General features: G+C 46.4%; 1 protein-coding gene across 6 annotated transcripts in view; it reads left to right on the forward strand.

Moving 5' to 3' along the window:
- Positions 1-26,050, forward strand: part of GSG1L (GSG1 like) — a 126,848-nt gene that overhangs the window by 17,314 nt on the left and 83,484 nt on the right. For all 6 annotated transcript variants that reach the window (XM_050968232.1, XM_050968231.1, XM_050968230.1 and 3 more), the window contains exon 2: positions 20,158-20,205. In XM_050968232.1, coding sequence (XP_050824189.1) covers positions 20,158-20,205 — 48 coding nt within the window. The remainder of the gene's footprint in view (positions 1-20,157; positions 20,206-26,050) is intronic.

Below are 26,050 nucleotides of genomic sequence, written 5' to 3' on the forward strand. Positions count from 1 at the left end.
TTTTTCCTTGTTTTAAGATCCAAGGAGTTTGGATCGGTGTGAAGCCTCTTAATGCAACCCAGGGAGGGGAAAGTCTGGGGGGGAAAAGGAAGGGGATGGTTAGTTTCTCCTTGTTTTAAGACCCAAGGGGTTTGGGTCTGAGTTCCCCAGGGAAGGTTTTGGGGGAACAGAAAGTGTGCGAGACACTAAATTCTGGATGGTGGCAGCGTACCAGATTTAAGCTAATAATTAAGCTTAAAAGTGTTCATACAGGTCCCCACTTTTTGTACCCTAAAGTTCAAAGTGGGGGAAAAACCTTGACACCACCACTACACACAGCCGAGGACTTTACTAAGCCATCTGCAGTACAAACCAACTCTTTTCCCAGAGTAGTTCCAGTGCATTTAGAATCCAGTAAAGAGTGCGAGAAGTTAAAATTACTCCTCCAAGGTGCATTAACTTGACATTCAGTGTTGGCAAATACATCTGCCATCATGCTGCCCATTTCCCTGGCTTTGTCAGGTCCCTATAGTATCCCTATTCCACAGTTTTGAAATGTTGCTATTCTCAAAAATGTAAACTAAAGCTATGTTTGGGAAGGGTGATTTCTTTGGGGTAACTCTGAACTAAAAGCCTTGGCAGTGGTGGTCTAAATTGCCACAATGGTCCACTCTGCAAGTAGCACCAACCATTCTTTTCCCTTTCCTCTGCCTTCTTTCTTCCTGGTTTGCTGCTACCTGGCCACCTGTCTCTGTATTGGTGCAATGATTCTGTGAGCACAACACCCCTATGTGTGGTCATGCCAGCAGGAGCTGCTGATGTTCCTCCACACCCTGCTGCTGAGGGTGCCATGTGGCGCTCTGGGTCCTGAATGTTAAGATGTGGGTAGGAAAGGGAGGGGCCATTGTCTTGTCAGTTTGGACCATGGATGGAGCAAACAGTGGGGCAAGGGTGAGGCAGATAATAGCGACACATGCCTAGTGAAGACCTGCAATGGGGGAGAATGGTGATCTCCAGGACCCCTCACAGGCCGTTTTCTCCCCTTTCTTCTGCTCTATGGAAAGCATAGGCCCCGACTCCCTGGGTGCTCTAGCCCTGGAGCACCCACAGGGGAAAAACTGGTGAGTGCTCTGCACCCACCATCAGCTCCTCGCCCCAGCTCGCCTCCGCCTCTTCCCCTGAGCACACCTTCCCCACTTCTCCTCCCAGCGCTTGCTGCAGTAACAAGCTGCGGGAGGGAAGGGGAGGAACGGGAACATGATGTTCTCAGGGGAGGAGGTGGGGCAGGGATTTGGGGGAGGAGTCCAATAGGGGCAGGGAGGTGGTAGAGTTGGGGCAGGGACTTTGGGGAAGGGGTTGGAATGGAGGCGGGGCCGGGGGGGCGTGAGCACCCACCAGCACCAGGAGAAGTTGGCACCTATGATGGAAGGTTATCATCATAAAGGTTAAGAGAGGACTTGATCACAGTTTGTAAATACCTACCTGGTGAGAAGACAGCAGAGGGCTCTTCAGTTCAGCCGACAAAGGCACAAGATACAGTGCCTGGGAACTGAAGCTAGACAAATTCTGGCTAGAAATAAAGGTGCAATTTTCTCACAGGGAGGGTGATTAATCATTGAATAGCTTACCTGGGGATATGACAGGTTCTCCATCACTCAAAGTCTTTATGGTGAGATTGAGTATCTTTCTAAAACACCTGGTCCAGCCCAATCAGAAGTTATGGCATTGATGCCAGAACCACTAGGTGAATTTTTTTTCTGGCCCATGTTGTGGAGGAAGTCAGACTAGATGATCATAATGGCCCCTTCTGGTCTTAGTCTATTTAAATCTTGGCTTAAACTATTCTGCTGTCACTGAGTGCTGTTAGCTCTTCCCACAGGTGCATTGGTGTGCCCCAGTTCGAGCAGGAGGCATGCTAACCGAATTATTATTTATTCCAGTTCTTAGGCTGTAGACTGGGGCACCACTGTGCTAAACAGAGTAGCAGACAGTCCCTACTGTGAATTCTGTACAGAATACACAGACACGCGGTAGGGGACAGGGACACAACATACTGGAACAATAAGGCTGAAGTTTTAATTAGAGCTGCTTGAATAGTGAATTAGTTCAGGCAGCTGCTAAGAAATCAATCCCTGGCGTCTATTGCCAGCATTATATCCCTGGGTGGTCATCAAAGGCAATTAAGCTCTGCCAGGAATTCAGAGCTGCTGGTAACAAACAGGAGGCTGTTAATAAGAGCAAGGAACTCGTTCAACTGCTGGATCAAACAAGGTGTGATCGATAGAGGGAGACAGTCACAAAGACTGACTTTACTCATTCCAGCCGGAAAGCCTGGCAGACCATTAAAAGTCTGTCTGGATATTTCAGGCTCATCAAAAAGGGGTTTCCTGTCTCCACAAATATTGTCATTTCCAGCCAATGGCTATTGCCCATAGACAGAACCTGGATAAGTCTTTCAGCCCTACAGTCAAAACTGAGGTTACAGATGGCAGGCTCCTAGTGTGGATTCAAACTTGATGGGTCTTTTTTCAGACAAAGAGCAGGACTGGACCATAACGTTTATGAAAACAGGAAAGGCTCCAGACCTGGATTATATCCATATGAAGTTTCTACTATATCTAGGGCTAAAAGGTGATTGCTTTGGTTCCTCAACCAGTGTTTCCAGAACAATTGCATCCCAAAAATCTGGCACAATGCAAAGGTTGTAGCCATTCTGAAACCAGGAAAGCCCTGGAAGATCCCAAGAGCTAGTGATCCATCTTTCTACTTTATGTCAAATACAAGTTTATGAAGAGACCGATTCTGATGTGCATCAGTGAGGTTATCAAGCCACAACTGCTCTTTGTTCAGGCTGGCTTCAGATGAGCATGCTGTACCCAAGATTACATTATTCACTCAACACAAGACATTGAAGATGCCTTTGAGAAGAGCAAGAAAGTTGGTGCTGTTCTGGTGGATCTATCAGCTGCCTAGTGATGCTATTTGGCAGGTGGGGCTGACTGCCAAGTTGTCACACTGTTCTCTCTAAACCCATGGTGCAGCTCAGCATGGAAACAACAATTTTGAGTTCCTTTTTGCAAGCTGGGGTCAAACTTAACTCGCTTAGACATCTCTGTAGTGGACTCCTGCAAGGATCCATTGTAGGTCTCCTCCTTTTCAACGTATATACTTTCTGGCTTTAATTGTTGGTAGGTTGTATGTATGTACATGTGGATGGGCTCTGTCTCACTGATGTGGATAATGATAAACCCAGTGCTGAAGAGAGACTCTGTCAGGACATGAATGCTCTGGCGAAAGGTTCATCAACGGAAATTTACTTTGAGAGTCTGATAGTGCCTACAAACTTCCATCTAAACTATTGCCTGGCCTATCAACTCCTTACAGTTTGTGTTGAGGATCATCCACTCCCTTCCCAGACAGTTGTCACTCATTTAGACTATGGTCCAGTTTGACTCCTAATATACTGGTCACATCTAGAACACTTAAAGAAAACTCTCACCTCCTGCACTGCCCTGAGATAAAAGCCAACAGGAACCTCCTGGGGAATAGAAGCAAATGTTCTATGAACCTCATTCTCAGCACGGGTGTTGGCTTCAACAGAATATCGTGCAGCAGTCTGGGGCACTGCCTCCCTCTCTGCTGGACACGGGTTTAGTGGGAGTGCTATGGGGAAGATAGAGCCCCTACACATTACCATTCAGCAGCAGCCATCACCAGCTACAAACCCCAGGTCCCTGCTGCAAAGCCCTTTAGACACTCCTCCTTTTGAATGGTGGTGATGACAATATAAGGGTCACTTGCCAGCTGTGCAGATATTTATGGTGGGCTTTGACTGTGACCTCTAAAGGTTAGAGGCTTCTGGCATGCTGAGCCACATGGCACGCAGCCCTCATGACTTAAAGTAGCAGCACCCTCTCTTAGGACAACAAATATACACTGGGCCCTCAGAGCAGAGGTTGACAGAGCACAGTTAGTGTGCTCAAGTGGGACAGAAATACAGTCCTAACCAGCCTTTGGCCATATCACTGACTGCAGCCTGTGCAATGATGCTGGCTGTGCACCTGCTTCCTTTCTCCCAAATGGAGAGTAAGGGCTACAGGGACTTTGCAGCTGCTTATGCTCCCAGCTGGCATATATCCTATTTTGCAAAGAGGGCCATGGCAGAGCTGTGTGCAGCCACGAGGGGAACTACACGGTGTTCTCTAGGTAACTGAAGGTGGCAAGGGGTATCTGTCCACTAATATATGGACCAGTAGCCAAACTGCTGTCATGGTCCAATGGGTAAGCAGGAGCAAGACTAGCACCACCTGAGCTGTCCGTGTGAAACAGCACTCTTCCAGGAGCATTGTGGGGAAGCTGCATGTTGTTGAAGAGGAATGGGTGAGCCCTTAACTCTCTGCTAGTGTTGTGGCCATGGACAATGGATTGCATGTCACCAAGGCCATGCATGATGCTGGCTTCCTTCATTGCCTCAGTCTGGTGACAAGGGAATTCTAGAGGGGGATGCCCAGGTGCAGCATGGCTTACAGTGGCCTGTCAAATCCAAGGCCATGGTAGCCGTCTCTGTGCAGTGTGAGGGGCTGGTCTCTCTCTCATTGACAGATAAAGCAGGAGCTGGTGACCAAGAAATTTTGCCTTTTGCATGCTGAAGCATCTGTCTGAGCAGAGAGCAGCAGGGCAAGCATTCAGCAACCCTGATTAGGCTGAGACAGGCACCCTCCTGGACTTGTCAGCATTCCCCCGACTGCTTGTGGAGAAGATCTGCAACCGCCTAGATCAAGGGTTCTCAAACTTCATTGCACCGTCACTCCCTTCTAACAACAAAAATTACTACCAGGCCTGAGGAGGGGGGACTGAAGCCTGAGCCCACCTAAGCCCCACTGCCTCAGGCCAGTGGGTCAAAGCCCAAGCCCAAGGGCTTCAACCCCTGGCAGGGGGTCTGTAACCTTAGCCCCACCACCCAGGGTGGAAGCCCTCAGGCTTGGGCTTTGGTCCTGGGCCCCAGCAAGTCTAAGCCAGCCCTGGTCACCCCATTAAAATGGGGTTGTGATGCACTTCGGGGTCCCAACCCACAGTTTGAGAAACGCTGGCCTAGAGCACTGCAGTGAAGCCACCAAGCTGGCAGCAGGGGTGATGTGGCACTGGCCAGCTAATCCCTTTGCTATGCAAACTGGAGAGAAAACTAACCCCACATAAAAAACTCTTCCAGTAACCGAGCACTCCACTGGGTTCACTCTGATCAGGATCATGCTATCTGTGCTTGTGGGAAATTGCCATTTACAAGCAATGATGGAAAAGAAGCTCCACCTGACTGCAACACTCCTAGTTCCCTGTTCCACTATGGCTTTGTTTCTGTCAGGGAAGAAGAGGGCATTTAGAGGTAGATTCACAGGCGTGGTGGCTCAGATCCATGACCAAGAGCTTCCAGCATGTGGCCAACAGCATTACTACCGCAAGTGACATCATGGCAGATGCTGCACCAGAGGGAGAGAGTAGTGGGTTCTCTTGGGACAGGGGCCCCTGCAAAGTTAAGTTGCTCAGGCTTCATCCTTGGGTGTTGGGGCTCAGGGCCCCAGGCTTTAGTCCCGCACAGCGGGGCTTTGACTTTCTGTCCCGGGCCCTAGTGAGTCTAACACTGGCCCTGCTTGCTCATGGACTCCCAGGGGGCCCCAGACCTCTGGTTGAGAATCACTGCTCTGAAAGGCCAAATGCTCTTGTCACCAACTGCATAGCAGCCTCCTACAGAGGTTTCTGCATGTTCCTTCCCACACCTCCTTTCTTCTCTCCTGTGCCCTTGCATACGTATTGACCTCTTTCCTCAGCCCCTCCCTGGGGTCCAGTGGTGTCACCCTGACCTGCCCCTAACAGCTGTGACCAAAGCACACCCTTCTCTCCCACACCCACAAAACCCTATTTCCTTCACCTATCATTTTTTAAAATGTAAACTTTTACAGTTTTTGGAAAATAGGGAAATTTTCAATGAGAAATTAAAATGTTTGGGCAAAGTTTTGATGAGATGAAGCATCAGGGCTGCTTGTGAGTGGCATGTGGAGCAGCTGTCAGTTTCCGTAAGGAGTGGAGCTGTCACTCATCCCACTGTGAGAAGCAGGGAGAGGGCACTGGGCTAGTGTTAGTGTTGATCAGAATGTGCTTTTGCAATGCATTCTTTCCCTAGTATCATGGAGACCTCTCTGCACAAGTGACAGGCTGTGATCTAAAGGCTAGAGAAGGGTTTTTCCTCTGGAAGGGATTGGAGCTTTGGAGTTTTATTCACCAAGTGATGTGGGTAGTCTCTGCAGCTGCACAGTGGTAAATGAGGAGAAGTGAATGTCTCAAACCTTGAGCCTGTCTGTGGAAAAGGGCTATGCTGTGCTCTATCTTTTTAAAGAGGAGGTGCCTAGGTGCTAATGATGAACTCAATGGTTTCTAATGTGTACTGATCACCTACAGCGCATGTTGTATTCCACCTTGGTTCATAGAGGACTGTTGGAATCCACCATGCAAGTGACGCAGATGTTTAGCTCTTTCTATCTCTGTAACTTTCCTAATGCTGCCCAGGACAGCTGCTGTTTAAATCCTCAGTGATTTCTGGAGTCGAGGAGAGAGGATAAAAGGGAACTGCTGCTCATTTTAAAATCTCTTCGTTCATCAGGAAAGCTCTGAAAATCTCTTTGCTAGCATAGCTGCCGTTTTTGATCACCTGGTAAGCTGCACCCATTCAAACAAAATGTGCTTTCATCTAGCCAAATGCAAAATTATACCTGTAGGAACAAGGCAGGCAGGCCATGCGACAGAATGGGGGACTGTATCTTCGAAAGCAGTGACTCTGAAAAGGGATCTAGAGGTCACTGTGGACAAGCAACTGAACAGAACCAGGCAACGTGATGCTGTGGCAGAAACAGCTCATGCGATCCATGGATGTATAAACAGGGGAGTAATGAATAGGAGTAGGGAAGTGATTTTTACCATTTTAGGTGGCATTGGTGAGACCACTACTAGAACCCTGCAAACAGTTCTGGCGTCCACACGTTTAAAAAAAAAAAAAAAAAGAGGAGTTTGCAGAAAGGAGAAAGCGATTCAAGGACTGGAGAAAATACCATAGAGTGAGACATTAGGTTACGTCCATGCTACAAACACATACTCAAACCCTGCTCACGTACACATACTCGCGCTAGCTCTGATTGAGCTAATATGAGTATAAAAAGCAGTGTAGCTATAGCACCATGAGTAGTGGTGACAGAGGCATGACTGAGATGTGCCAAGTACAAATCTGCCTGAACTTGTTGAGTATGTACTCGGCCATGTCAGCTGCCACTATATGTGTTACCACAGCTACACTACTCTTTTTTTTCTTTCTTCCAGTCCTCTAGAACTTCTCCTCTATAACAAGTTTTATTAAACATTAACAAGCCACGGAGTCCCTTAGCCAATTCTTTTAAATCTCTTGGCTGCAAGATATCAAAAGCCGCAAATTTAAAAATGTTTAATTTCAGTAGCTGCTGTTTAACATCCTCCTCAGATACTATTGGAATGGAAATATTTCATCATTGTATGATGTGAATACTTCATCCAGCTTATTTCCAAATACAGGATGGAAATATTTATTGAATACCTTTTTCTTTTCTGCATCTGCATTAAAAGCTTTATAGATCTAGCTGAGAATTGTATTTTTACTGCCAAAATTTCATTTTTGTTTAAAATTTCACTCAACTTTTTGTGCTTTCATCACAAAATTGAAAACTAAACACTTGTTAGCTTTTGAAACTTTTCAGGTTTTAAAAGCAAACAGTGTTTAATAAAACCCTACAAAATTTCAATGAAAATGGAAAATTTCTTGTAAAGGTTTCTGTTTTTTCAAAAAAAAAAAAAAAAGAAGAAGAAAAAATAGCAATTTAAATAAAAAATGATCTCTAGTGAAAAAGTTTGGATATGTTACAATTTTACCATCTCAATCTAGTAATGGACATACACTATTGCTAGCATTCCTTGTTTTTGATATTTTTTTTTTTAAAAATTCCATTGTGTTCTTAACTTGACCAAGCATGGATTTTTTCCACTGGTACCTTTAGCATCCCTTATCAAATGTCTGCATTTCTTAACTTCTAATTTATATTAAATAGAAAAGATGCTGATAAAAGTTTGTTATATTTTAAATTTTTTTTATTTGCTGTTTTACCTCTCTCTCTAAAGTAGGATTTTTTAAAAAACTCATTTACCTTTCTTTTGTGATTATGGCTCTTTGGACATATAGTAAAATGTTCTTAAGTGACTATCATATACATTTTTATTTTTAAATTTATCCTCCTAGTTATCTGGTCCACTTAATATCCAAAGATCCCTGTTACTCACCCTGGCTGATTTATGTTTTCCAAGTATCCTTTGTCTGTGTTTCATCAACAATTATTTTACTGTCTTTTCCTTTCTTCATAATTCTTTAATCTTGTTTTTTCCCCTTTCCTTATTCAGTATAGTTTTAGAATTATAGAAGGTAAATAAAAAATCATAGCAATAGCAGTATTATAATTTTTTATTCTAGAACTTTCTGATTCTTCATTCTGATACTTTGCATTCTACTCAGAATCCTAGGAAACCGAAAGAGTTAACATTTTACTATGGCCTGTGTAGCTAATTAATTACCATTAATAAACCCCACAGTAATTTTTGGGGTCTCTGCAGCATTTTGCTGTTTTCTTCTATTAGTATTACATTTTTGGTCTCAGTGTTTTTACTAGAGTAGTTAAAATTGCAAGAAAATGACTCAAAACCTTCACTCGGTATCTTTCAGCTGTCTGCACATTAATTACGTAATGTTAGGCTGAAATGGACTCTTCTCTATTACCTAGGACAGGCATGCCATCTCCGGATCTTTTACTAGCCAAGCTATTGGTCCCCTCAGGGCACATCACATTCAAAGTTACATTGGTTTGGTGGCTGGATGCTTCGGAGGAGTGAAATCATCTTCTCTCTGTGGCTGCCTAAAGAAGAAAGGTCAAATACCCACTTCCCAGCCTGGGGATAAGCTTCCCTTTCAGAAACAACAAGCCTTTTAGTGTGGCTGAGGTAGCAAACGTGGAATCTGTTGCAGAAAGAATTTCATTTACAGTGATAAATGAGTGAGACAGGCAGAATCCCTGATTCAATGGCAGTGGCTCTGTGTGAGAGACACTAACAAAACTGCAGTGGCAGCAGCCTGCTTTTGTAACCATGGGTGACAGTGGGGCTCAGGCTTTGCCTTCAGAAATGTTGCAGTAATCCAATGTATGAACAGCTAAGGGAGGCAGGGTGGAGGCCCACCGCTTAGTTTCTACCCTGGGCCCAGCGAGTCTAACACCGGCCCTGATTTATGGGTGAAGACAAACGCCATGCATTGCAGTTGGAAACAAAGCGGAAGCCCGTGCAGATCCCAGAGAAGAGGTATAATGTGTTCCTGCCAGGTACCCTAAGCAAGCAGGCCTTCTCCACTAGTTAGTTTCCAAATGACCGTCTTGGTTAGTTCCTTGCAAAGCACATAATGATAATTATCCACTGCGGAAATGACAAAGCCTTGGGTAGTTGTAGCGCAGTCTGCATCCCTCCCAAAAAAGTTTCAACCTCTGGCCTAGCTGACATGGAAAAAGAGGATTGTTGGCCACTATTGCTTCCTTGTCATTCTACCTCAGACAGACTTTCACAGCGCCTGAAGCAGATCAGTTTGATGTAAGCCAGTTTCAATTAGCAATTTCAGGCTATTCTGCAGACCTGGGACAACAATGATGTGTCATTAGACCCCCATCATGACCCCAGTCACAATATCCTGGTAATGCTATCTGGTAACCCTAATTCTAGGGCTAACACATACACAATCTCAAAACGGGCCTTTTATAGTTAGGAGCTAAGTAGACCCCTTGCAAAAGCTTATATTACACAAGAAAGATCTTGGAGTCATAGGGGATGGTTCTTTGAAAACACCCGTAGCAGCAGCAGTTAAAAAAAATCTAACAATCCTAGGAACAATTAGGAAAGGGGTACCTAATAAGACAGAAATATCATAATGCCACTGTATAAATCCACGGTACACCTAGACCTTGAATACTGTGTTAAGGTCTGGTCACCCCATGTCAAAACAGATATCTTAGAATTGGAAAAGGTACAAAAAAGGGCAACAAAAATAACTAGGGGGTATGGAACAGCTTCAGTAGGAGGGGAGATTTAAAAAGACAGACTTTTCAGCTTGGAAAAAAAGATGAATAAAAGGGGATATGACAGATAGCTATAAAATTGCGACTGGCATGGAGAAAGTAAATAAGGAAGTATCATTTGCTCCTTCACATAACACAAGAACCAGAAGCTGCACAATGAAATTAACAGGCCGCGGCTTTAAAATAAAACAGAAGGAAGTACTTTTTCACACAACACATAGATAACCTGTGGAACTCATTGTCAGGGGATGTTGTGAAGTCCAAAACTATAACAGGGTTCAAAAAAGAACTAGATAAGTTCATGGAGGATAGGTCCATCAATGGCTATTAGCCAAAATGAACAGAGATGCAGCCCCATGCTCTGGGTGTTCCTAATGTGCCAAGGCACCTCCTTTATCTTGCCAGTGTCTGGCAGTGGCAGGGTCAGCCCCACCTTGGGCAGTGTTTGCCTTCCTGCCATTTGCACGCCTGTGGCTGTGTTTTCAAGGTAGGCCCCAGTATCAGCCAGGGGGGTGATCCTTCATCAATCAAAAAGGAAACAGTCTCATAAACACAAAGGCATACCTTTCGCTGCCTCCTCACTGGGGGCAGGGTGTTGTCTTGTTGTTTGCCCTGGGGTGTCCATCCTTCCCCAAGCATGCACTCAGGTTTGGCTGTTCCCTTCTGGTAAAGGGCATAGCCTATCAGCTTGGAAAAGCTTGTTTCCTTACTGCCAGTAGCCTAGCAGTAGCTTGTCTCATTCTCCGCAGAGGAGGGATTTTTAAAGGCCTTGGGCAGCCCTTAATTGGATTCAGGTGTCCCTAATTGACCTGAGGAAACCCCTTTTCAGCTTGTAGGAAAAAAGGGCCTTAACATTCTAGGTAGGGTGACCAGATTTCCTGTTTTTAAAGGGACAGTCCTGTTTTTTGGGACTTTTTCTTATATAGGTGCCTATTACCCCAGCCCCACCCCCACCCGTCCTGTTTTTTCACAGTTGCTATCATAGACTATCAGGGTTGGAAGGGACCTCAGGAGGTCATCTAGTCCAACTCCCTGCTCAAAGCAGGACTAATTCCCAACTAAATCATCCCAGCCAGGGCTTTGTAAAAAACCTCTAAGGAAGGAGATTCTACCACCTCTCTAGGTAACCCATTCCAGTGCTTCACCACCCTCCTAGTGAAAAAGTTTTTTCTAATATCCAACCTAAACCTCCCCACTGCAACTTGAGACCATTACTCCTTGTTCTGTCATCTGCTACCACTGAGAACAATCTATCTGGTAACCCTAATTCTAGGGCTAACATATCGGCTGTCCAGGACCCTCTTGTGGGTGTGGAGTTGCTGCTGCTGGGCCCAAGGTTCCTTTGCTTCAGACTCTCGTTTGTGCCAGACCCCCAACCCCTCACTACCTTGCGAGCCGATGGACTCCCTGGTTGCTGCTGCTGCTGCTCGGGGGGGGGGGGGGCCTGCTGGCCTGCTCCCCAGAGGGGGGAGTGAGGGACCCCACCACTGCTGTTGCCGCTGCCACCACCTGAGGGGTCCCTCCCGCCTGGTTGCCAGACTGACTGTTGCTGGTGCCTGTGCTGCATGGAAGCCTGCTGGCGCCTTGGGGAGAAAGAAGGAGACTTTGGCTGCTGGGGGAGTGTGCAGGAACTCTGCAGGACACGATGGAGGGGGCCTCCTGAAGGGCTGAGTGACTGCTTCCATCTCTACTCTTGTGGTGGGGGTAATAACTTTTGCTGTGGGGAGATGGGGTGTGGTGCAGAGCCCTCCCCGTAGTCCATCTGTTCCCCCTTGCCCCCACGACCACTGTCGCCCCACCCCCACCCCCACCTGCTCCTTACTCTGGGACTCAGTGGCTTGCCTCACCCCTTTTCCACCACTTGGGGCTGTAGCGGCAGCACACACAGGCTGGGCTTTTGCAAGCACACATGGATGCCTGTGCCCCCTGGACTGGCCCTTACCTTTCCTGCTGCTTTTGGCTGGTGGCCTTCCCCATCCTCTGTCTTGCCCACCAACCTCCCTGCAGCAGTTCCCCCTGTAACCCTTCTGCCCGTCAGAGTTGGCATCAACAAGGGCTGGGTTCAGTATCTAGGGGTTCCATTTAAATAACATAATGCAAAACCGGCTTGAGCCCCCGCCCATGACCTGGGACAATTACATATCACACCCCTGGGCAATATAAGAGGCAATATTTCCCCTCTCGCAAGCACAGAGTCTGAGTGTAGCAAAAGCCTTTTAATAAAGGAGGGAAACAATGTGGCATTATATTGGGGAAACACCACAAACAGGATTCATAACACAAATCATGAGCAAATGACCCACCCCCAAGTAAGTTTGGCAGTGTCCTTTTCCCCTCAGGGTCTTAAGTCCAGCAACCCAAAAGTCACCCCACCTACAGTTTCTGACCTTGGTCAGTGCAGCCCCCCTGAGTTCAGAAGCTCATCTGCAGAGTTTACCTCCCAGGCAGGGTGGACGTGGAGAGAGGAATGGGCTGGGGGGGCATATCTTACATGCTCCGCTGCTCAGGTTGATGGCCATGTGCCACGCATGTCCATGGGGTTCTGCTGCAATCTTCACCGCCAGATGCGCCTCTCCACCAGCTGTCCTGCTATCCGCTCTGCACTGCTCTCTGCCCTGCTATCCACTGTGCTCCACCAGGTAGCCAGCCAGCTATTCACTCACCAACTTATCTTAATCCCCCCCACTCTTGACACAGCTCTCAGTGATCTCAGCTCTTACTAACTTCAGCTCTTTAGTGAGTTTAGCTAGTAGTAGGGGAGCCTAAGTGCTAGTACACCACTAACCCAAAGTAGGTTTAATACTTAGACCTAGGTATCAGAGATTTCAGTACTGTAGCATGTAACAAGACTCCTGATGGGGTCAAAATTAGCTCTGTTATTATGCAGTGGAAAGAACAAGGGTCAAAATGGTGTTTAGCACTCTCAGAAGGAACCCATACTATCTAATACACAGGCCTATCACCAACCTTTCTAATGCAGAGGGCTTTGGAACCCATGTCCCTTGCCTAGCGAGTGCTGCTTAGTTGACGGCGAGTCCCTCTATCATAAAATGCCAAGTACAGTTCTACTGTCCTTGATTCAGGATAACAACCCTTTATTACTCCTGTCCCAGTAACACAGAGACTGGGGATCCCACAGCAGCCAAAGTGACCATTTGGGCAGGCAGTCCCTCGTGTTAGGCAGGGTGGATGTGCCCATGCAAATAAGATCAGCCCCTGAAGTTCTTTTCCATGGCTTAACACCAGATGTCAGGGTAGAGCTCATCCTGACTCTGCTTACACACCATCTTTCCCCTTGCTATCTGCACTGCCTTTCCCTTGCTGCCCTTCCCCCCCTTTATTGTTTTTGCCCTGGCCCCCAGTAGCTTCAGTTTGTTTGCCTGCCCCACTCTTTGCCCTTGGGAGTTTAGCTTGTTTGCCTGCCCTGCCACAGTCCCTGGGTGACTGTTGGTTTGCCTGTCCTGGCCCTGGCCTGTTTCCAGCCCACTCCTTTTTCCCCAGTGTCCTTGCCCCACTCGGCTGGCCCCTTGCTTCGTGTGCCCATGTCCCCCCACCTATGTGCTTGAGCCTCTTTCCCCTTTCTGTTGAACTCACTGTTCACTGCCCCCCCTGTCATAAACAGATAGCTAAGGGTTAATGTCTCTTTCACCTGAAGCACCTGACCAGAGGACCAATCAGGAAACCGGATTTTTTCAACTCTGGGTGGAGGGAAGTTTGTGTCTAAGGTCTTTGTTTTCTGTCTGCCTGCTTTCTCTAAGCTTTGGAGAAGTAGTTCTGCTTTTTAATCTTCTGTTTCTAAGTGTAAGGACAAAGAAATCAGATAGGAAGTTATATGGTTTCTTTTCTTTGGTATTTGCATGAATATAAGTGCTGGAGTGCTTTGATTTGTATTCTTTTTGAATAAGGCTGTTTATTCAATATTCTTTTAAGCAATTGACCCTGTATTTCGTCACCTTAATACAGAGAGACCATTTGTATGTATTTTTTCTTTCTTTTTTATATAAAGCTTTCTTTTAAGACCTGTTGAAGTTTTTCTTTACTTCAGGGAAATTGAGTCTGTACTCACCAGGGAATTGGTGGGAGGAAGAAATCAGGGGGAGATCTGTGTGTGTGTTGAATTTGCTAGCCTGATTTTGCATTTCCTCTGGGTGAAGAGGAAAGTGCTTTTTGTTTCCAGGACTGGAAACGGAGAGGGGGAGTCACTCTGTTTGGATTCACAGAGCTTGTGTCTGTGTATCTCTCCAGGAGCACCTGGAGGGGGGAAGGGAAAAAGGATTATTTCCCTTTGTTGTGAGACTCAAGGGATTTGGGTCTTGGGGTCCCCAGGGAAGGCTTTTTCAGGGGGACCAGAGTGCCCCAAAACACTCTAATTTTTTGGGTGGTGGCAGCAAGTACCAGGTCCAAGCTGGTAACTAAGCTTGGAGGTTTTCATGCTAACCCCCATATTTTGGACGCTAAGTCCCCCCACCCATGTGCTTGAGCCTCTTTCCCCTTTCTGTTGAACTTACTGTTCACTGTCTCCCCCCCCCCCCCCCCGCAAATAATACTGTAGTCCTTCCCTTTTTCCCAGTGCAGCTGGAGGAGCCGGTAGTCTCACCTTGTGTCAGTGATAGCCCCCTCCTTCCCTGCTTTGAGAGGTGCCCCCGTGCCTTCCCCCTCTCTCTTGGTGCCCTCTTCTTCTGCCTGCAGCTTAGCAGGGAAGAGCAGTCAATTCTTCCCTTCCTTCCCTCCCCCCTTGGGTTGACTCTGCCACCCCTCCTTTGCCTGCCCTCTCATCCCTCATCCCACCCACCCCCATGGTCTCCATCTCAACCGCTGCTGCCGGACCGCCTGTCATTACACCTGCTAGGATACTGGCAGCGGCGGGTACAGGGATGGACTCCATTGCTAACGTGCCCCTTGTTCCCTCCGACTCTAGGGGAGCCCCCCCCCAGGCAGCAGGAAGGGCCAGGGGAATAAGAAGGGCAAAGGCCCCGCCAAGACGGCTAAGCCCCTCTGTGGTGGGGGCTGCCACAGCTCTGCCAACAGCCACTGCGTCCCTCTCTCCTCTCCCTGTTATTTCCCCCACCAGCTTTGGGGGTGTCCCTCTCCCGGCCCCCAGTGCGTATGCCCAGCTGTCGGCAGTCCCCATTTGTGCCCACTTCCTTCCTTGTGCCCTCCCACTTCCCGGAACCAATATGAGGACCCTCTTGCAGCTGTCCAGCCTGACTTTGTCACACTAGCCTCTGATTACCAGAAGCTGGGAATGGGTGACAGGGCATGGATCACTTGATGATTAACTGTTCTGTTCATTCCCCTCTGAAGCATCTGGCCACTGTTGGAAGACTGGATACTGGGCTAGATGGCCCATTGGTCTGACCCACTATAGCCTTCTTATGTTCTAAAGGTTTGCTGCAATGACTTCAGGGCTGCCCAGAGGATTCAGGGGGCCTGGGCAAAGCAATTTCAGGGGCCCCTTCCATAAAAAAAAGTTGCAATACTAGAGAATACTATATTCTCGTGGGGCCCCTGCAGGGCCTGGGGCAAATTGCCCCCCTTGTCCTCTCCCCCACCAGGCGGCCTTGAATGACTTTTTCATCAGTGTTCAAATTTCTGTTCTAGAAGCAGTCCTCCTTTGGCCCCTGGGAGATGGGCTGCATGACCCAACATGGCATTCCCACCTTGAGCATCTATGCAACTTTGATAACTATTCCTTTGCCTAGCAAAATGACCTGGATGGAGCTGTTTGACATTTTTTCAAAAAAAGTTTTTTTTCATCAATTTTTTTTTCAAGTAAAATATTTGATATAAAAATTATTTTTCAAAAAAAATTTAAATGAAAAATGATGAAACACCTTTTTAATATATTTGACTTTTTTGTTTGACTTTATTGTAAAATTCCAATCTTGTCTCAGGTTTTTATTCCCCTCACCCTTTTTTCTCCACTGGAAAAGGTGGAAAACAACAACAAAAATGAGTCAAGGTGCATTTTAAGACACTTTTCCACTCCCCTCACCCCACTTTTCTACTAGAAAAAAGGAGGGAAAGTGTGAGTGCATTTTTTCCTCCTTCTCCCCCTTTTTTCTTTGTCCTTTTTTGCCACTAAATGCAACAGAATGAGAAATGTCTAGGGGTTTGAATGAGTGGTGTGTAAGAGTTTTGATTTTTCCCTTTTTTCCCTCTCTTTACTATTAAGTTTTCTCAAGTTTGAATAAGTTAGAGTGGTAGAGTTGTATAGTTTCATTTTTCCTTTTAAAACAGCTTTTGCCAACATCTTTAACAACCTCTTCCTCACCATGTCTCAAGACCAGTGCTCCATCCTCATCCTTCTCAACCTGTCAGCTACCTTTGATATCATGGACCAGGCTTTCTTTCTTGAAATCTTGACCTTTCTTGGCTTTTATGACTGCTTCCTCCCCTGGTTTTCCTCCTACCTCTTCAGTTGCTCCTTCAACATGTCATCTGGAGGATTCGCCTTAGGGTGACCATATGTTCCAACAGCACAAGGCTTTTTTTAAGACCTGTCCCACCCGTCCAAACTTTTTTGGCAAAAGAAGGCATTTGTCCCGTTTGCTCTTGCCAACTGATCAAGTTGGCAAGAGCAAATGGGACAAATGCCCACTTTTGTCAAAAAAAGTGAGGTGCAGTGCAGAGAAATGTGCATGAGTTGAGTGGAGATGTCAGCCCTGTGCAAGAGGGAGGTTGGGGGAGGAAGGGTTCCAGTGTGTAGGGAGACAGGCAGGGTTCTAGTGACTAGACACAGCCTCAAGCAAGGGGTCGGCAGGGTTTGAGTGCCTAGTGACAGTCTTGGGAGGCACCTTGGGTGAGCGGCTGGGGCCAGCCCTAGGGAGACAGGGTGGGCTTGGACCAACTCCCCATGGACAGTGTCCCATTTTCCCTTTGGGAAATAGGGTCACCCTAATTTCACCTTATCCTCACTTCAACTTTCCATGCAGGTCTCATGAGGCTCCATATCCTCCCCACCCCCATTTCCTTCTACAGCTTGGTGATCTCATTCAAAAACAAAGCTTCAGCTACCATCTTTACATTGACTCTTAGATCCACCTCTTCTCTGTACCTGTCTCCTTTCTCTAAACCAAATCTTGACATCTCTCTCTGACATCTCCTCATGGATGTCCAGCTGTCAGCTTAAACTCAAACTGGTCAAAACTGAGCTCTTAAACATCTCCCACCCTTCTCCTTTTTCACTCCAGCTGGGCAACTTCACCATCCTCTCTATCACTCGGGCCCATAAGCAGGGTGTCATCTTCAACTTGGCCCTCTTTCTAGACCAGGGGTGGGCAAACTTTATGGCCTGAGGATCACATCTGGGTACGGAAATTGTATGGTGGGCCATGAACGCTCATGGAATTGTGGATTGCGGTGTGGGAGGGAATGAGGGCTCTGGCTGGAGTGTGGGGCTCTGGGGTTGGGCCAGGGATGATAAGTTAGGGGTGCAGGAGGGGGCTATGGGCTGGGGGTAGAGCAGAGGGGGTTGGAGTGTGGGAGTGGGTACAGGCTCTGGGCTGGGGGTGCAGGTTTGAGGGTGGGGCCATAAATGAAAGGTTCAGGGTACGTGAGGGGACTCTTGGCTCGGGCAGGGGGTTGGGCTGTGGGGGGTGGTGAGGGCTCCTACTGGGGGTGCAGGGTCTGGGGTGGGGCTGGGGATGAGGGGTTTGGGATGCAGGAAGGTGCCCTGGGCTGGGATCGAGGGGCTTGAAGGGCAGGAGGGGGATCAGGGCTGGGGCAAGGTGTTGGGATGGCATTAGGGGGCAGGCTCCAGGCGACACTTACCTCAAGCAGCTCCCAGAACCAGTGGCATGTCCCCCCTCCGGCTCCTACAAGGAGGCACAGCTCCAGCCAGGTGGTTCTGTGTGTTGCTCAGTCTGCAGGTGCTGCCCCTGCAGCTCCCATTGGCCGCAGTTCCCGGCCAATGGGAGCTGCAGAGCCAGCACTTGGGGCGGGGGCAGCATGCGGAGCCCCTTGGCTGCCCCTATGCGTAGGAGGGGGAACTTGCTACTGCTTCCGGGAGCCGCGTGGAGCCACAGCACGCCTGGAGCGGGGCACGCCCCCAACCCCACTCCCCAGTGGGAGCTCGAGGGCTGGATTAAAAGGTCTGATGGGCCGGACGCAGCCCAGCTGTAGTTTGCCCACCCCGTTCTAGATCAATCAGCTCAGGCCATGTCTAAATCTTCCTGCCCCACATCTCTGAGACCCAGCTTTTCCTCTCCACCTGCACTGCTAGAACTTTCACCGAGGCCCTCTTCATGTCGCAGTGTGAGTACTGCAATATCCTCTTCTGTAGCTTTGACAAATGCAATCTTGCCCCACTTACATCCATCCAAAATGCTACTGCGATGTTCATTTATCAGCCCCATCACTCCAACCACATCCCTGCTCTCTGCACATCCCTTCCCTGGCTTCCCCCTTCTCCGCTGCCTCAAAAACAAACTACTTTTTTCCCTTCTAAATAAACCCTACTGACCTATCACATTCACCTATCATCTCTTATATGTGATCGAGCTGTCAACCCTCAGCTCCACTCTGCAAAGGAAGCAAGTCTTGAGTGCTCATTAGTTGTTTTCTTCTCTCATGCCACCCCCAAAGGCCTGGGTTAAGCTCCCTGTTTACAAAGCCACCTCACTGCTTCTTCAAATCCCTCCTTAAAGCTCCTCTGCTATGATGGCTACAAAATATGGGCTAGGCCAGGCTAATTGTGTACTGTGACTTCTGCTTGACACAGTGATCATAGTTGGCGTCTCACTGCTCCCTTGTCTGGTGGTGTCTGAACCTACCTGTTGTTCTTTTCTTAGACTCAGATGGTAAACTCAGTGTGTGCAGAATGGGGTCCAGTCCCACCCTGACTGGGCTGCTGGGCACTACCCCCCACTACTGCTCATGCTGCTGCTGCTACTAGCACTCTTTGAGGCACAAGATTGGGCACCCTGTAGGGCTGATCTCAGGAGCCATGCTGGCCCCTGCAGCCTCACCTAGGTTTCTATGATGGTGCCAGTGCAAGGACGAATCTGAGTCTGTTACTGTCTGTACGACACTAACAAGAGCCCTCAGCAGGAAGGAATCAGGTAGGGAGGTGGCAGTGTAGCTAAGCCGCTGTAATAACACATCTGTCTCCTGGTGTAGAGCAGAGCTGGCAAGGTCCTCATGGTGTCTTCCAGTTTCTCCTCTTTCACCATTTCCAATGGTTTGCTGATGCTCCTTCACCAGCACATTTGAGTATTTCCAGGTACAGTGAAAAGGGGAAAATGACTTTTGCTGCTGGGTCAATTTCATGCATCATTGGCCTTTTTTTACATGGGCTTCTTCTACAAAAAATGCCCCATTATTGTTATCACCAATTCTGCTTCACTGGCATTAGCTGAGGTGTGACCAGGCTCGTTCAGCCACTACTTCTGGGAGGCTTACTCTGAGCAGGAGGGGTTGAGTAACTCTGAGGTAGACAGAGAGCTGGGCTGGTGCAAAGGGAACACCCCCCACACAATCTTCCTTGGAATGCCCCCTGCCACAGGGAGGCTCTGTACCACCCTGGTTGGAGCGCCAGGTGCCAGGGCAGGCCTGTGCCCAGTGATTCTGTGCCCTTGCAGTGCATTGCATAGTGGCCATTGCAGCAGGGGTACAACAGAAGACCTTACAACTCCTGAACAGATGCAGCACAGACTGTATCCCCTCTGTCACCACCACAGGGGGTGGGGGGGCACTGGACCCTGGCAGTCAAAGGGTAAATTGCTTCTCCATAATCATGTTCTCAGCTCCCAACAGAGGGAGGGAATGTGGGAGCTCACGTGGGTGAGGAAAGCCCATATTGATCTGCTGAAAGGTCAGACCATGTGGGAGCAGTGCATGGTGGATGGGAAAGGTGGGCAGATTAATAGCTGGCTCTCGGTGCATGGTCTGTTAGTGCCTGAAGTGGGAGTGGCTGCAGTACCCATCGTTGGAAGCGAGAGAAGACAAAGCAAAACCAAATCAGCTTCTGTCTCTTAATATAAATCCTTTTCTTTTAAAGGTGAAAAATGTCGAAGTTTTATTGACCTTGCCCCGGCTTCTGAGAAAGGTAAGACATAACAATTTTCCTACTTGCCACTTTGCAGATATCGCTATTATTTTTTAGTATTTCTTCAGTGCCATAACATGCAGTCTTATAAAAATGCAAGAGGCTCTTACAATAGAAATTATACGATAGCTAGACAAGAAAGGGAGTGGGGTGTAAAGCGAGAAAGAACATCCAATCAGTCCTTCCCTACCTCTGAGGCAAGTGTTTATGTGGGAGTTTTGCAAGGTCTTGTGTAGTGTTCTCTAGATGCCTCTCCTCCTGAGGAAACCCAGTGCTTTCCAGGAAGTCAAACTATAAACCATAGCCCAGAAACAACTACTTAACCCCCAGCAGTGGAGGAGAGGAGCAGCACATTTGTGTTGTTTTCGCAGACCAGAAGGATTTGCATACAGAGCGAGCAGCAGTGTTATAGGCATTATTGTTCATTAAATAGTGGTTGTGGGAGGTTTGCTTCCTTGTTTGTCTGAGAGGCAGAGAAATAAAAAGATGAGTCAACAGCACTGAGAAGGGACTGGCTGTAAAGATCTTGTTCAACCTGATACATGGAGTTTTGGTTTGTCAATTTCTTCAGTATTTCAAAATCTCCTTCTTCAGCTGGTGAATATAGCGGAACCACTCATTAATAGTGATCATAGTGTAATTAAATGTAATATTACTGTGGGGGGAATACAAACCCACCCCAGAAGCATTAAAGGTAAAAAAGGGGAACACCAGAAAACTGGGGAGGCTATTTAAATGGAAATTCAAAGGAACAGTCACAATAGTGAAATCCCTGCAATCTGCCCGGAAACTTTTTAAAAACACCATAATAAAGGCTTAAGCTATATGTATAGAAAAAAATAGCAAAAAGACCAAAAAGATGCTTCTGTTGCTGAACAGAGTAAAAGAGGTGGTTTGAGACAAAACGGCATCTCTTAGAAATTGGAAGTAAAATCCTTCTGAGGAAAATAGGAAGGAACATAAACTGTCACAAGTCAAGAGTAAACATATAATTAGGGAAATCAAAAAAGAATTTGAAGAGCAACTAGCAAAAGACAAAAACTAACAGCAAAATTATTTTAAGTATTTCAGAAGCAGGAAGCCTATTCAACAATCAGGGCGTCCCGGTCTATTGAGGTGCTAAAGGAGCACGCAAGGAAGACAAGGCCATTGTGGAGCAGCTAAATGAATTATTTGCATCAATCTTCTCTGCAGAGGATATTGAGAGAGAGTCGCACACCTGAGCCATTCTATTTAGGTGAAAAATCTAAGGAAATGTCTCATTTGAGGTGTCAATAGAGGAGGTTTTGGAACAAATTGGTAACTTAAATAGTAATAAGTCACCAGGCCCAGATGGTATCACCCAAGAGTTCTGAAGGAACTCAGATATGAAATCGGAGAACTACTGGCTCTGGTATGCAACTTATCACTTAAATCAGCCTCTGTACCAGATGACTGGCAGATAGCTCATGTTACACCAATTTTTTTTAAAAGGCTCCAGAGGTGATCCCTGCAATTACAGGCCAGTAAGCCTGACTTCAGTACTAGGCAAATTGGTTGAAACTATAGTGTGTAAAAAAAACAAAACAAAACAAACAAAAAAAACCCTACAACCCAGAAAGATCAGACATGCAGATGAACACGATATGTTGGAAGAATCTACACCGCTTTTGTAAAGGGAAATCATGCCTCACCAACCAATTAGAATTCTTTGAAGGGTCAACAAGCACATGGGCAAGCGTGATCAAGTTGACATTGTATTCTTGGACTTTCAGAAAGCTATTGACAAAGTCCCACACCCAAGGCTCTTAAGCAAAGTGGGTAGTAATGGAATAAGAAGGAAGATCCTCTCATGGATCAGTAACTGGTTAAAATTCCACAGGTTCACTGTGCATTGTGTGAGGTATAAAGGAATAAAAGGTCAGTTTTCACAGTGGAGAGAGGTAAATAGTGGTGGGGGAGGAGGGACAAGAAGCTGTACTGGGGCCTGTTCTTTTCAGCATATTCATAAGTGATCTAGAAAAGGGGTAAACAGTGAGGTTGCAAAGTTTGCAGATGACACAGAATTACTCAAGATAGTTAAGTCCAAAGCAGACTGCGAAGAATTACAAAGGGATCCCACAAAACTGGGTGACTGAGCAACAAAATAATAGATGAAATTCAAAGCTATTGAGTGAAAAGTAATTGGCAAACAATCCCAGCTATACATACAAAATGATGGAGTCTAAATTAGCTGTTACCACTCAAGAAAGAGACCTAGGAGTCACTGTGGACTGTTCTCTGAAAACATCTGCACAATGTGCAGCGGCAGTCAAAAAAGCTAACAGAATATTAGGAGCCATTAGGAGAGGAACAGATAGTTTCTATTTTATCATAATGCCACTATATAAATCCATGGTACACCCACAGCTTGAATACTGTGTGCAGTTGTGGTCACCCACCATCTCAGAAAAGACGTATTAGAATTGGAAAAGGCACAGAGACGTGCAATAAAAAACCACTGGGGTATGGAACAGCTTCCTTATGAAGAGAGATTAAAAAGACTGGGACTGTTCAGCTTGGAAAAGATACTGAACGGGGATGTGATAGAGGTCTATAAAATAATGACTGCTGTGGAGAAAGTGAATAAGGAAGTGTTATTTACCACTTCACGTAACAGAGGGGTCATCCAATGAAATGAATAGGCAGCAGGTTTCAAACATACATAAGGAAGTACCTCACACAATGCACAGTGAACCTGTGGAATGTGTTGCCAGGGGATGTTGTGAAGGACAAAAATATAACTGGGTTCAATAAAGAATTATTAATGGAGGATAGATCCATCAATAGCTACTAGACAAGATGCAGCCCCATGCTCTGGGTGTCCCTAAATGTCTGACTGCCAGAAGCTGGGACTAGATGACAGGGATGGATCGCTTGGTAATTGCCCTGTTCCGTTCATTCCCTCTGAAGCCTCTGGTATTGGACACTGTTGGAAGACAGGATACTGGGCTAGCTGGCATATTGTTTGAACCAGTCTGACTGTTCTTCTGTAATATAAAGTGATTTAAACTATTTTCCCTGGGGTCCTCACACTAATTTACATATACTTGTGCCCATCCCACCATCAGCTGGATTTGAACCCCCACCACACAGGTGCATAACACAGTCCTGAATTATCCCAGGTCTAGGAGTAACTGGGGTACTGGAGGAGGGGAAGGGAAATAAAGGAGAGCATGCTTTTAACTTCTCTGAGGAGCAGCCCATAGCCCACAGAAGAAGCTAGAGCATGCACTTCATTGCTGGGTTAGATAACTATTTGTGAACTGGCACTAGAATACTGGGTAGCAGGATTCCTGGGTTCTGGCTCTGGGAGCAGAGTATGTGACTGCTGTGAGTGCTGGCAGTAAACATCTGTTTGGGAAGGGCTTTGTATCTACAGAAGCTACTTGTCACAGAAAGGAATTCTTCCTTTTTGATATGTTCAAGTTCCTAATGGCTCTGCTGTGCTGGACAGAGTCTGCAATGAACATCAGAGACCTTCTTTGTATTCTATGTCCAAGCAATGAGTTTTGAAATTTCATTAGCATTCTTTGAAGATATTTTGAAGCAAAGGGTTTTTGAAGATAGATCCCAAAGGTTTGTTGTCTGTGTCCACGTGGATATGATCATGTCCCAGGACAGATGGGTCAAACTTGATGCTTTTAAAACATAATGGCTAGGCAATCTTTCTGTGTTTGAGCACAGCTTTGCTTTGTCCAAGATAGTCCAAGATGAGGCAAATGCCACAGGCTGGCCAGTCTGTAATAATGCTGCGTTCACTGGCTTCACGTTGAATAGTTACAGGTTCCTTTACATCATAACATTTTCGGACTCAATTATTTAGCCACTAAATTTTTGATCTGTTTGACTCATCTTGTTGTGGGCAGACTTGGGGCAGGGGGCAGAACAGGAAGAGGGAGGGTTGAGGTAGGGCCTCAGGAAAAGGGGTGGAGTGGGGATGGGACCTGGAGTGGAGCAGGGGTCGAGCACCCCCCAAGGAAAAGGGCAAAGTTGGAGCTATTGTCTGGATCAGTTTCTACTTTATAAACTTTATTAAAATTCTTAAATGAACTAAAATAAAAATCAAGGAAACATAATAGCTTAGCTAAGCTATTATTAGCACTAACCTAGGAATAAAACACTATCAGAACAGAATCAAATCCAGAAAGCAAACACGTGATTCTCAATATTAGGTTGGAATGAAATCACCAAATGAGTATTAAAAATATAATCAGTGCTTATATAAACTCTAAGAGATAGCACAGGAAGGTGGCTGCCCATTTGGTTATAAATTCTAACTAGCAAATTTTACCAAAAAAATCAAATGTATCATTTGCACCTGGTTAACAATGAAACCAAATTCTTATAATCTTAGCCACAACTTCAGTCAATTATACAGGTTCCTTCTTAGACGTCAGTTCTTATGTCGGGGGCTGACCCTTTCTTCCTCTCCCACAGATATTATAATACACACTTTAACAGAACACCATTCCTAAGCAGAAGTTTAACAAACCTTATTTACTAGACATTACAGAGGACAATCTCAAAGTCTCAAGTCTTTCAGGCACAGAAGACAGTCTACTGAGTATCTTCATGAGACAATATTTAGAGCTGTTAACAGCTAAGACACTTCTCTTTCCGGCATCTTCCCCATGTGGGCTTTTTGCTTGCTTTCTCTCTCTCTCAATGAATAGGGGGCTAGGGCATCTCCTAGCTAATAAAAAAGACAAAAATAAAAAAGAGAAAAGTATGATATTTAAAATGAGAGAGAGGCTTCACAGACAAGAGTCCAGAGTCTTCTGGACTCTCACCTAGAGTCACTTCCTGTGCCTCTCTTAGGCTATGTCTGCACTTTAAAGTGTACACAGTTACTTGTTCATGTACTGCTGTAGCATGTACTCTCTACCTGCACCATGTGGCCAGAGATGCTGTACTAGGTATGGGTATATGCCATGCACTGTTGAGGGCTCTCATCCACACTGCACCTATTTGGTACACAATGTTAATGGTAACGTTTCAGGAGCAGTGTCCCGGAGTTCTGTGCATCACAGGAGACATTCTAGGAACTGCCTTTCTTCACATTGCTGGAACTGTACCTTCATGCATTTGACAACGGTACCTCTCCGTCATCTCTCCCTTCCGCCAAACTGCATTGGGGTCATGGAGCAAGTCTATGATGATGTCGTTCTTCTCCTGCTTGTGGGACAAATGTTCGTGCGGTGCAGTACTAGTTACTGGACAGAATCAGTCCAGAAAGATTTCAGATGGTGAAGATGGCTGACCCAGAAGAGGAATGAAAATCCATTTGGGTCCCATTGAACAGGTATTTTCAATGCCAGGATTGCAATGGTATGCTTGCAGATGGATTGCTGCTTCTGGCCCTGGAGAATCAGCATGGTGTGGCAGGTCCACACTGTCTTGGACACTGAGGAGGATGACTAGTGGCTGAAGAACTTCTGAATGAGAAAGCAGAAATTCACTGAGTTGTGCAAAGTGCTTGCCCCAACCTTCCAAGGCCAGGCCTCTCGTATTTGGAAACCCATAGAACAGAAGCATGTGGCTATTACCCTTTGGAATCTGGCAACATCTGACAGCTATCAGTCTGTTGTAAACCAATCTGGGAAGTCAACTGTTGGGGCATTTTACCAGGCTATATCAATACTGAAATCTACACACAAGTCGTAAAAGCACCACTCACTGTTACATAGCTTCCATTATTTTACTTTTGTTTCCTCTCTGTATTATTACAAATTATTAACAAAAAGACAAAGATGTGTCAGTTAAATTCTCTTCTGGTTTTCATTGCTGTGCTTTGGATGCAACAGTTATCTCACTGCTTACTTCA

This window comes from Gopherus flavomarginatus, chromosome 9 (genome assembly GCF_025201925.1).
Source record: "Gopherus flavomarginatus isolate rGopFla2 chromosome 9, rGopFla2.mat.asm, whole genome shotgun sequence".
NCBI lineage: Eukaryota > Metazoa > Chordata > Testudines > Testudinidae > Gopherus > Gopherus flavomarginatus.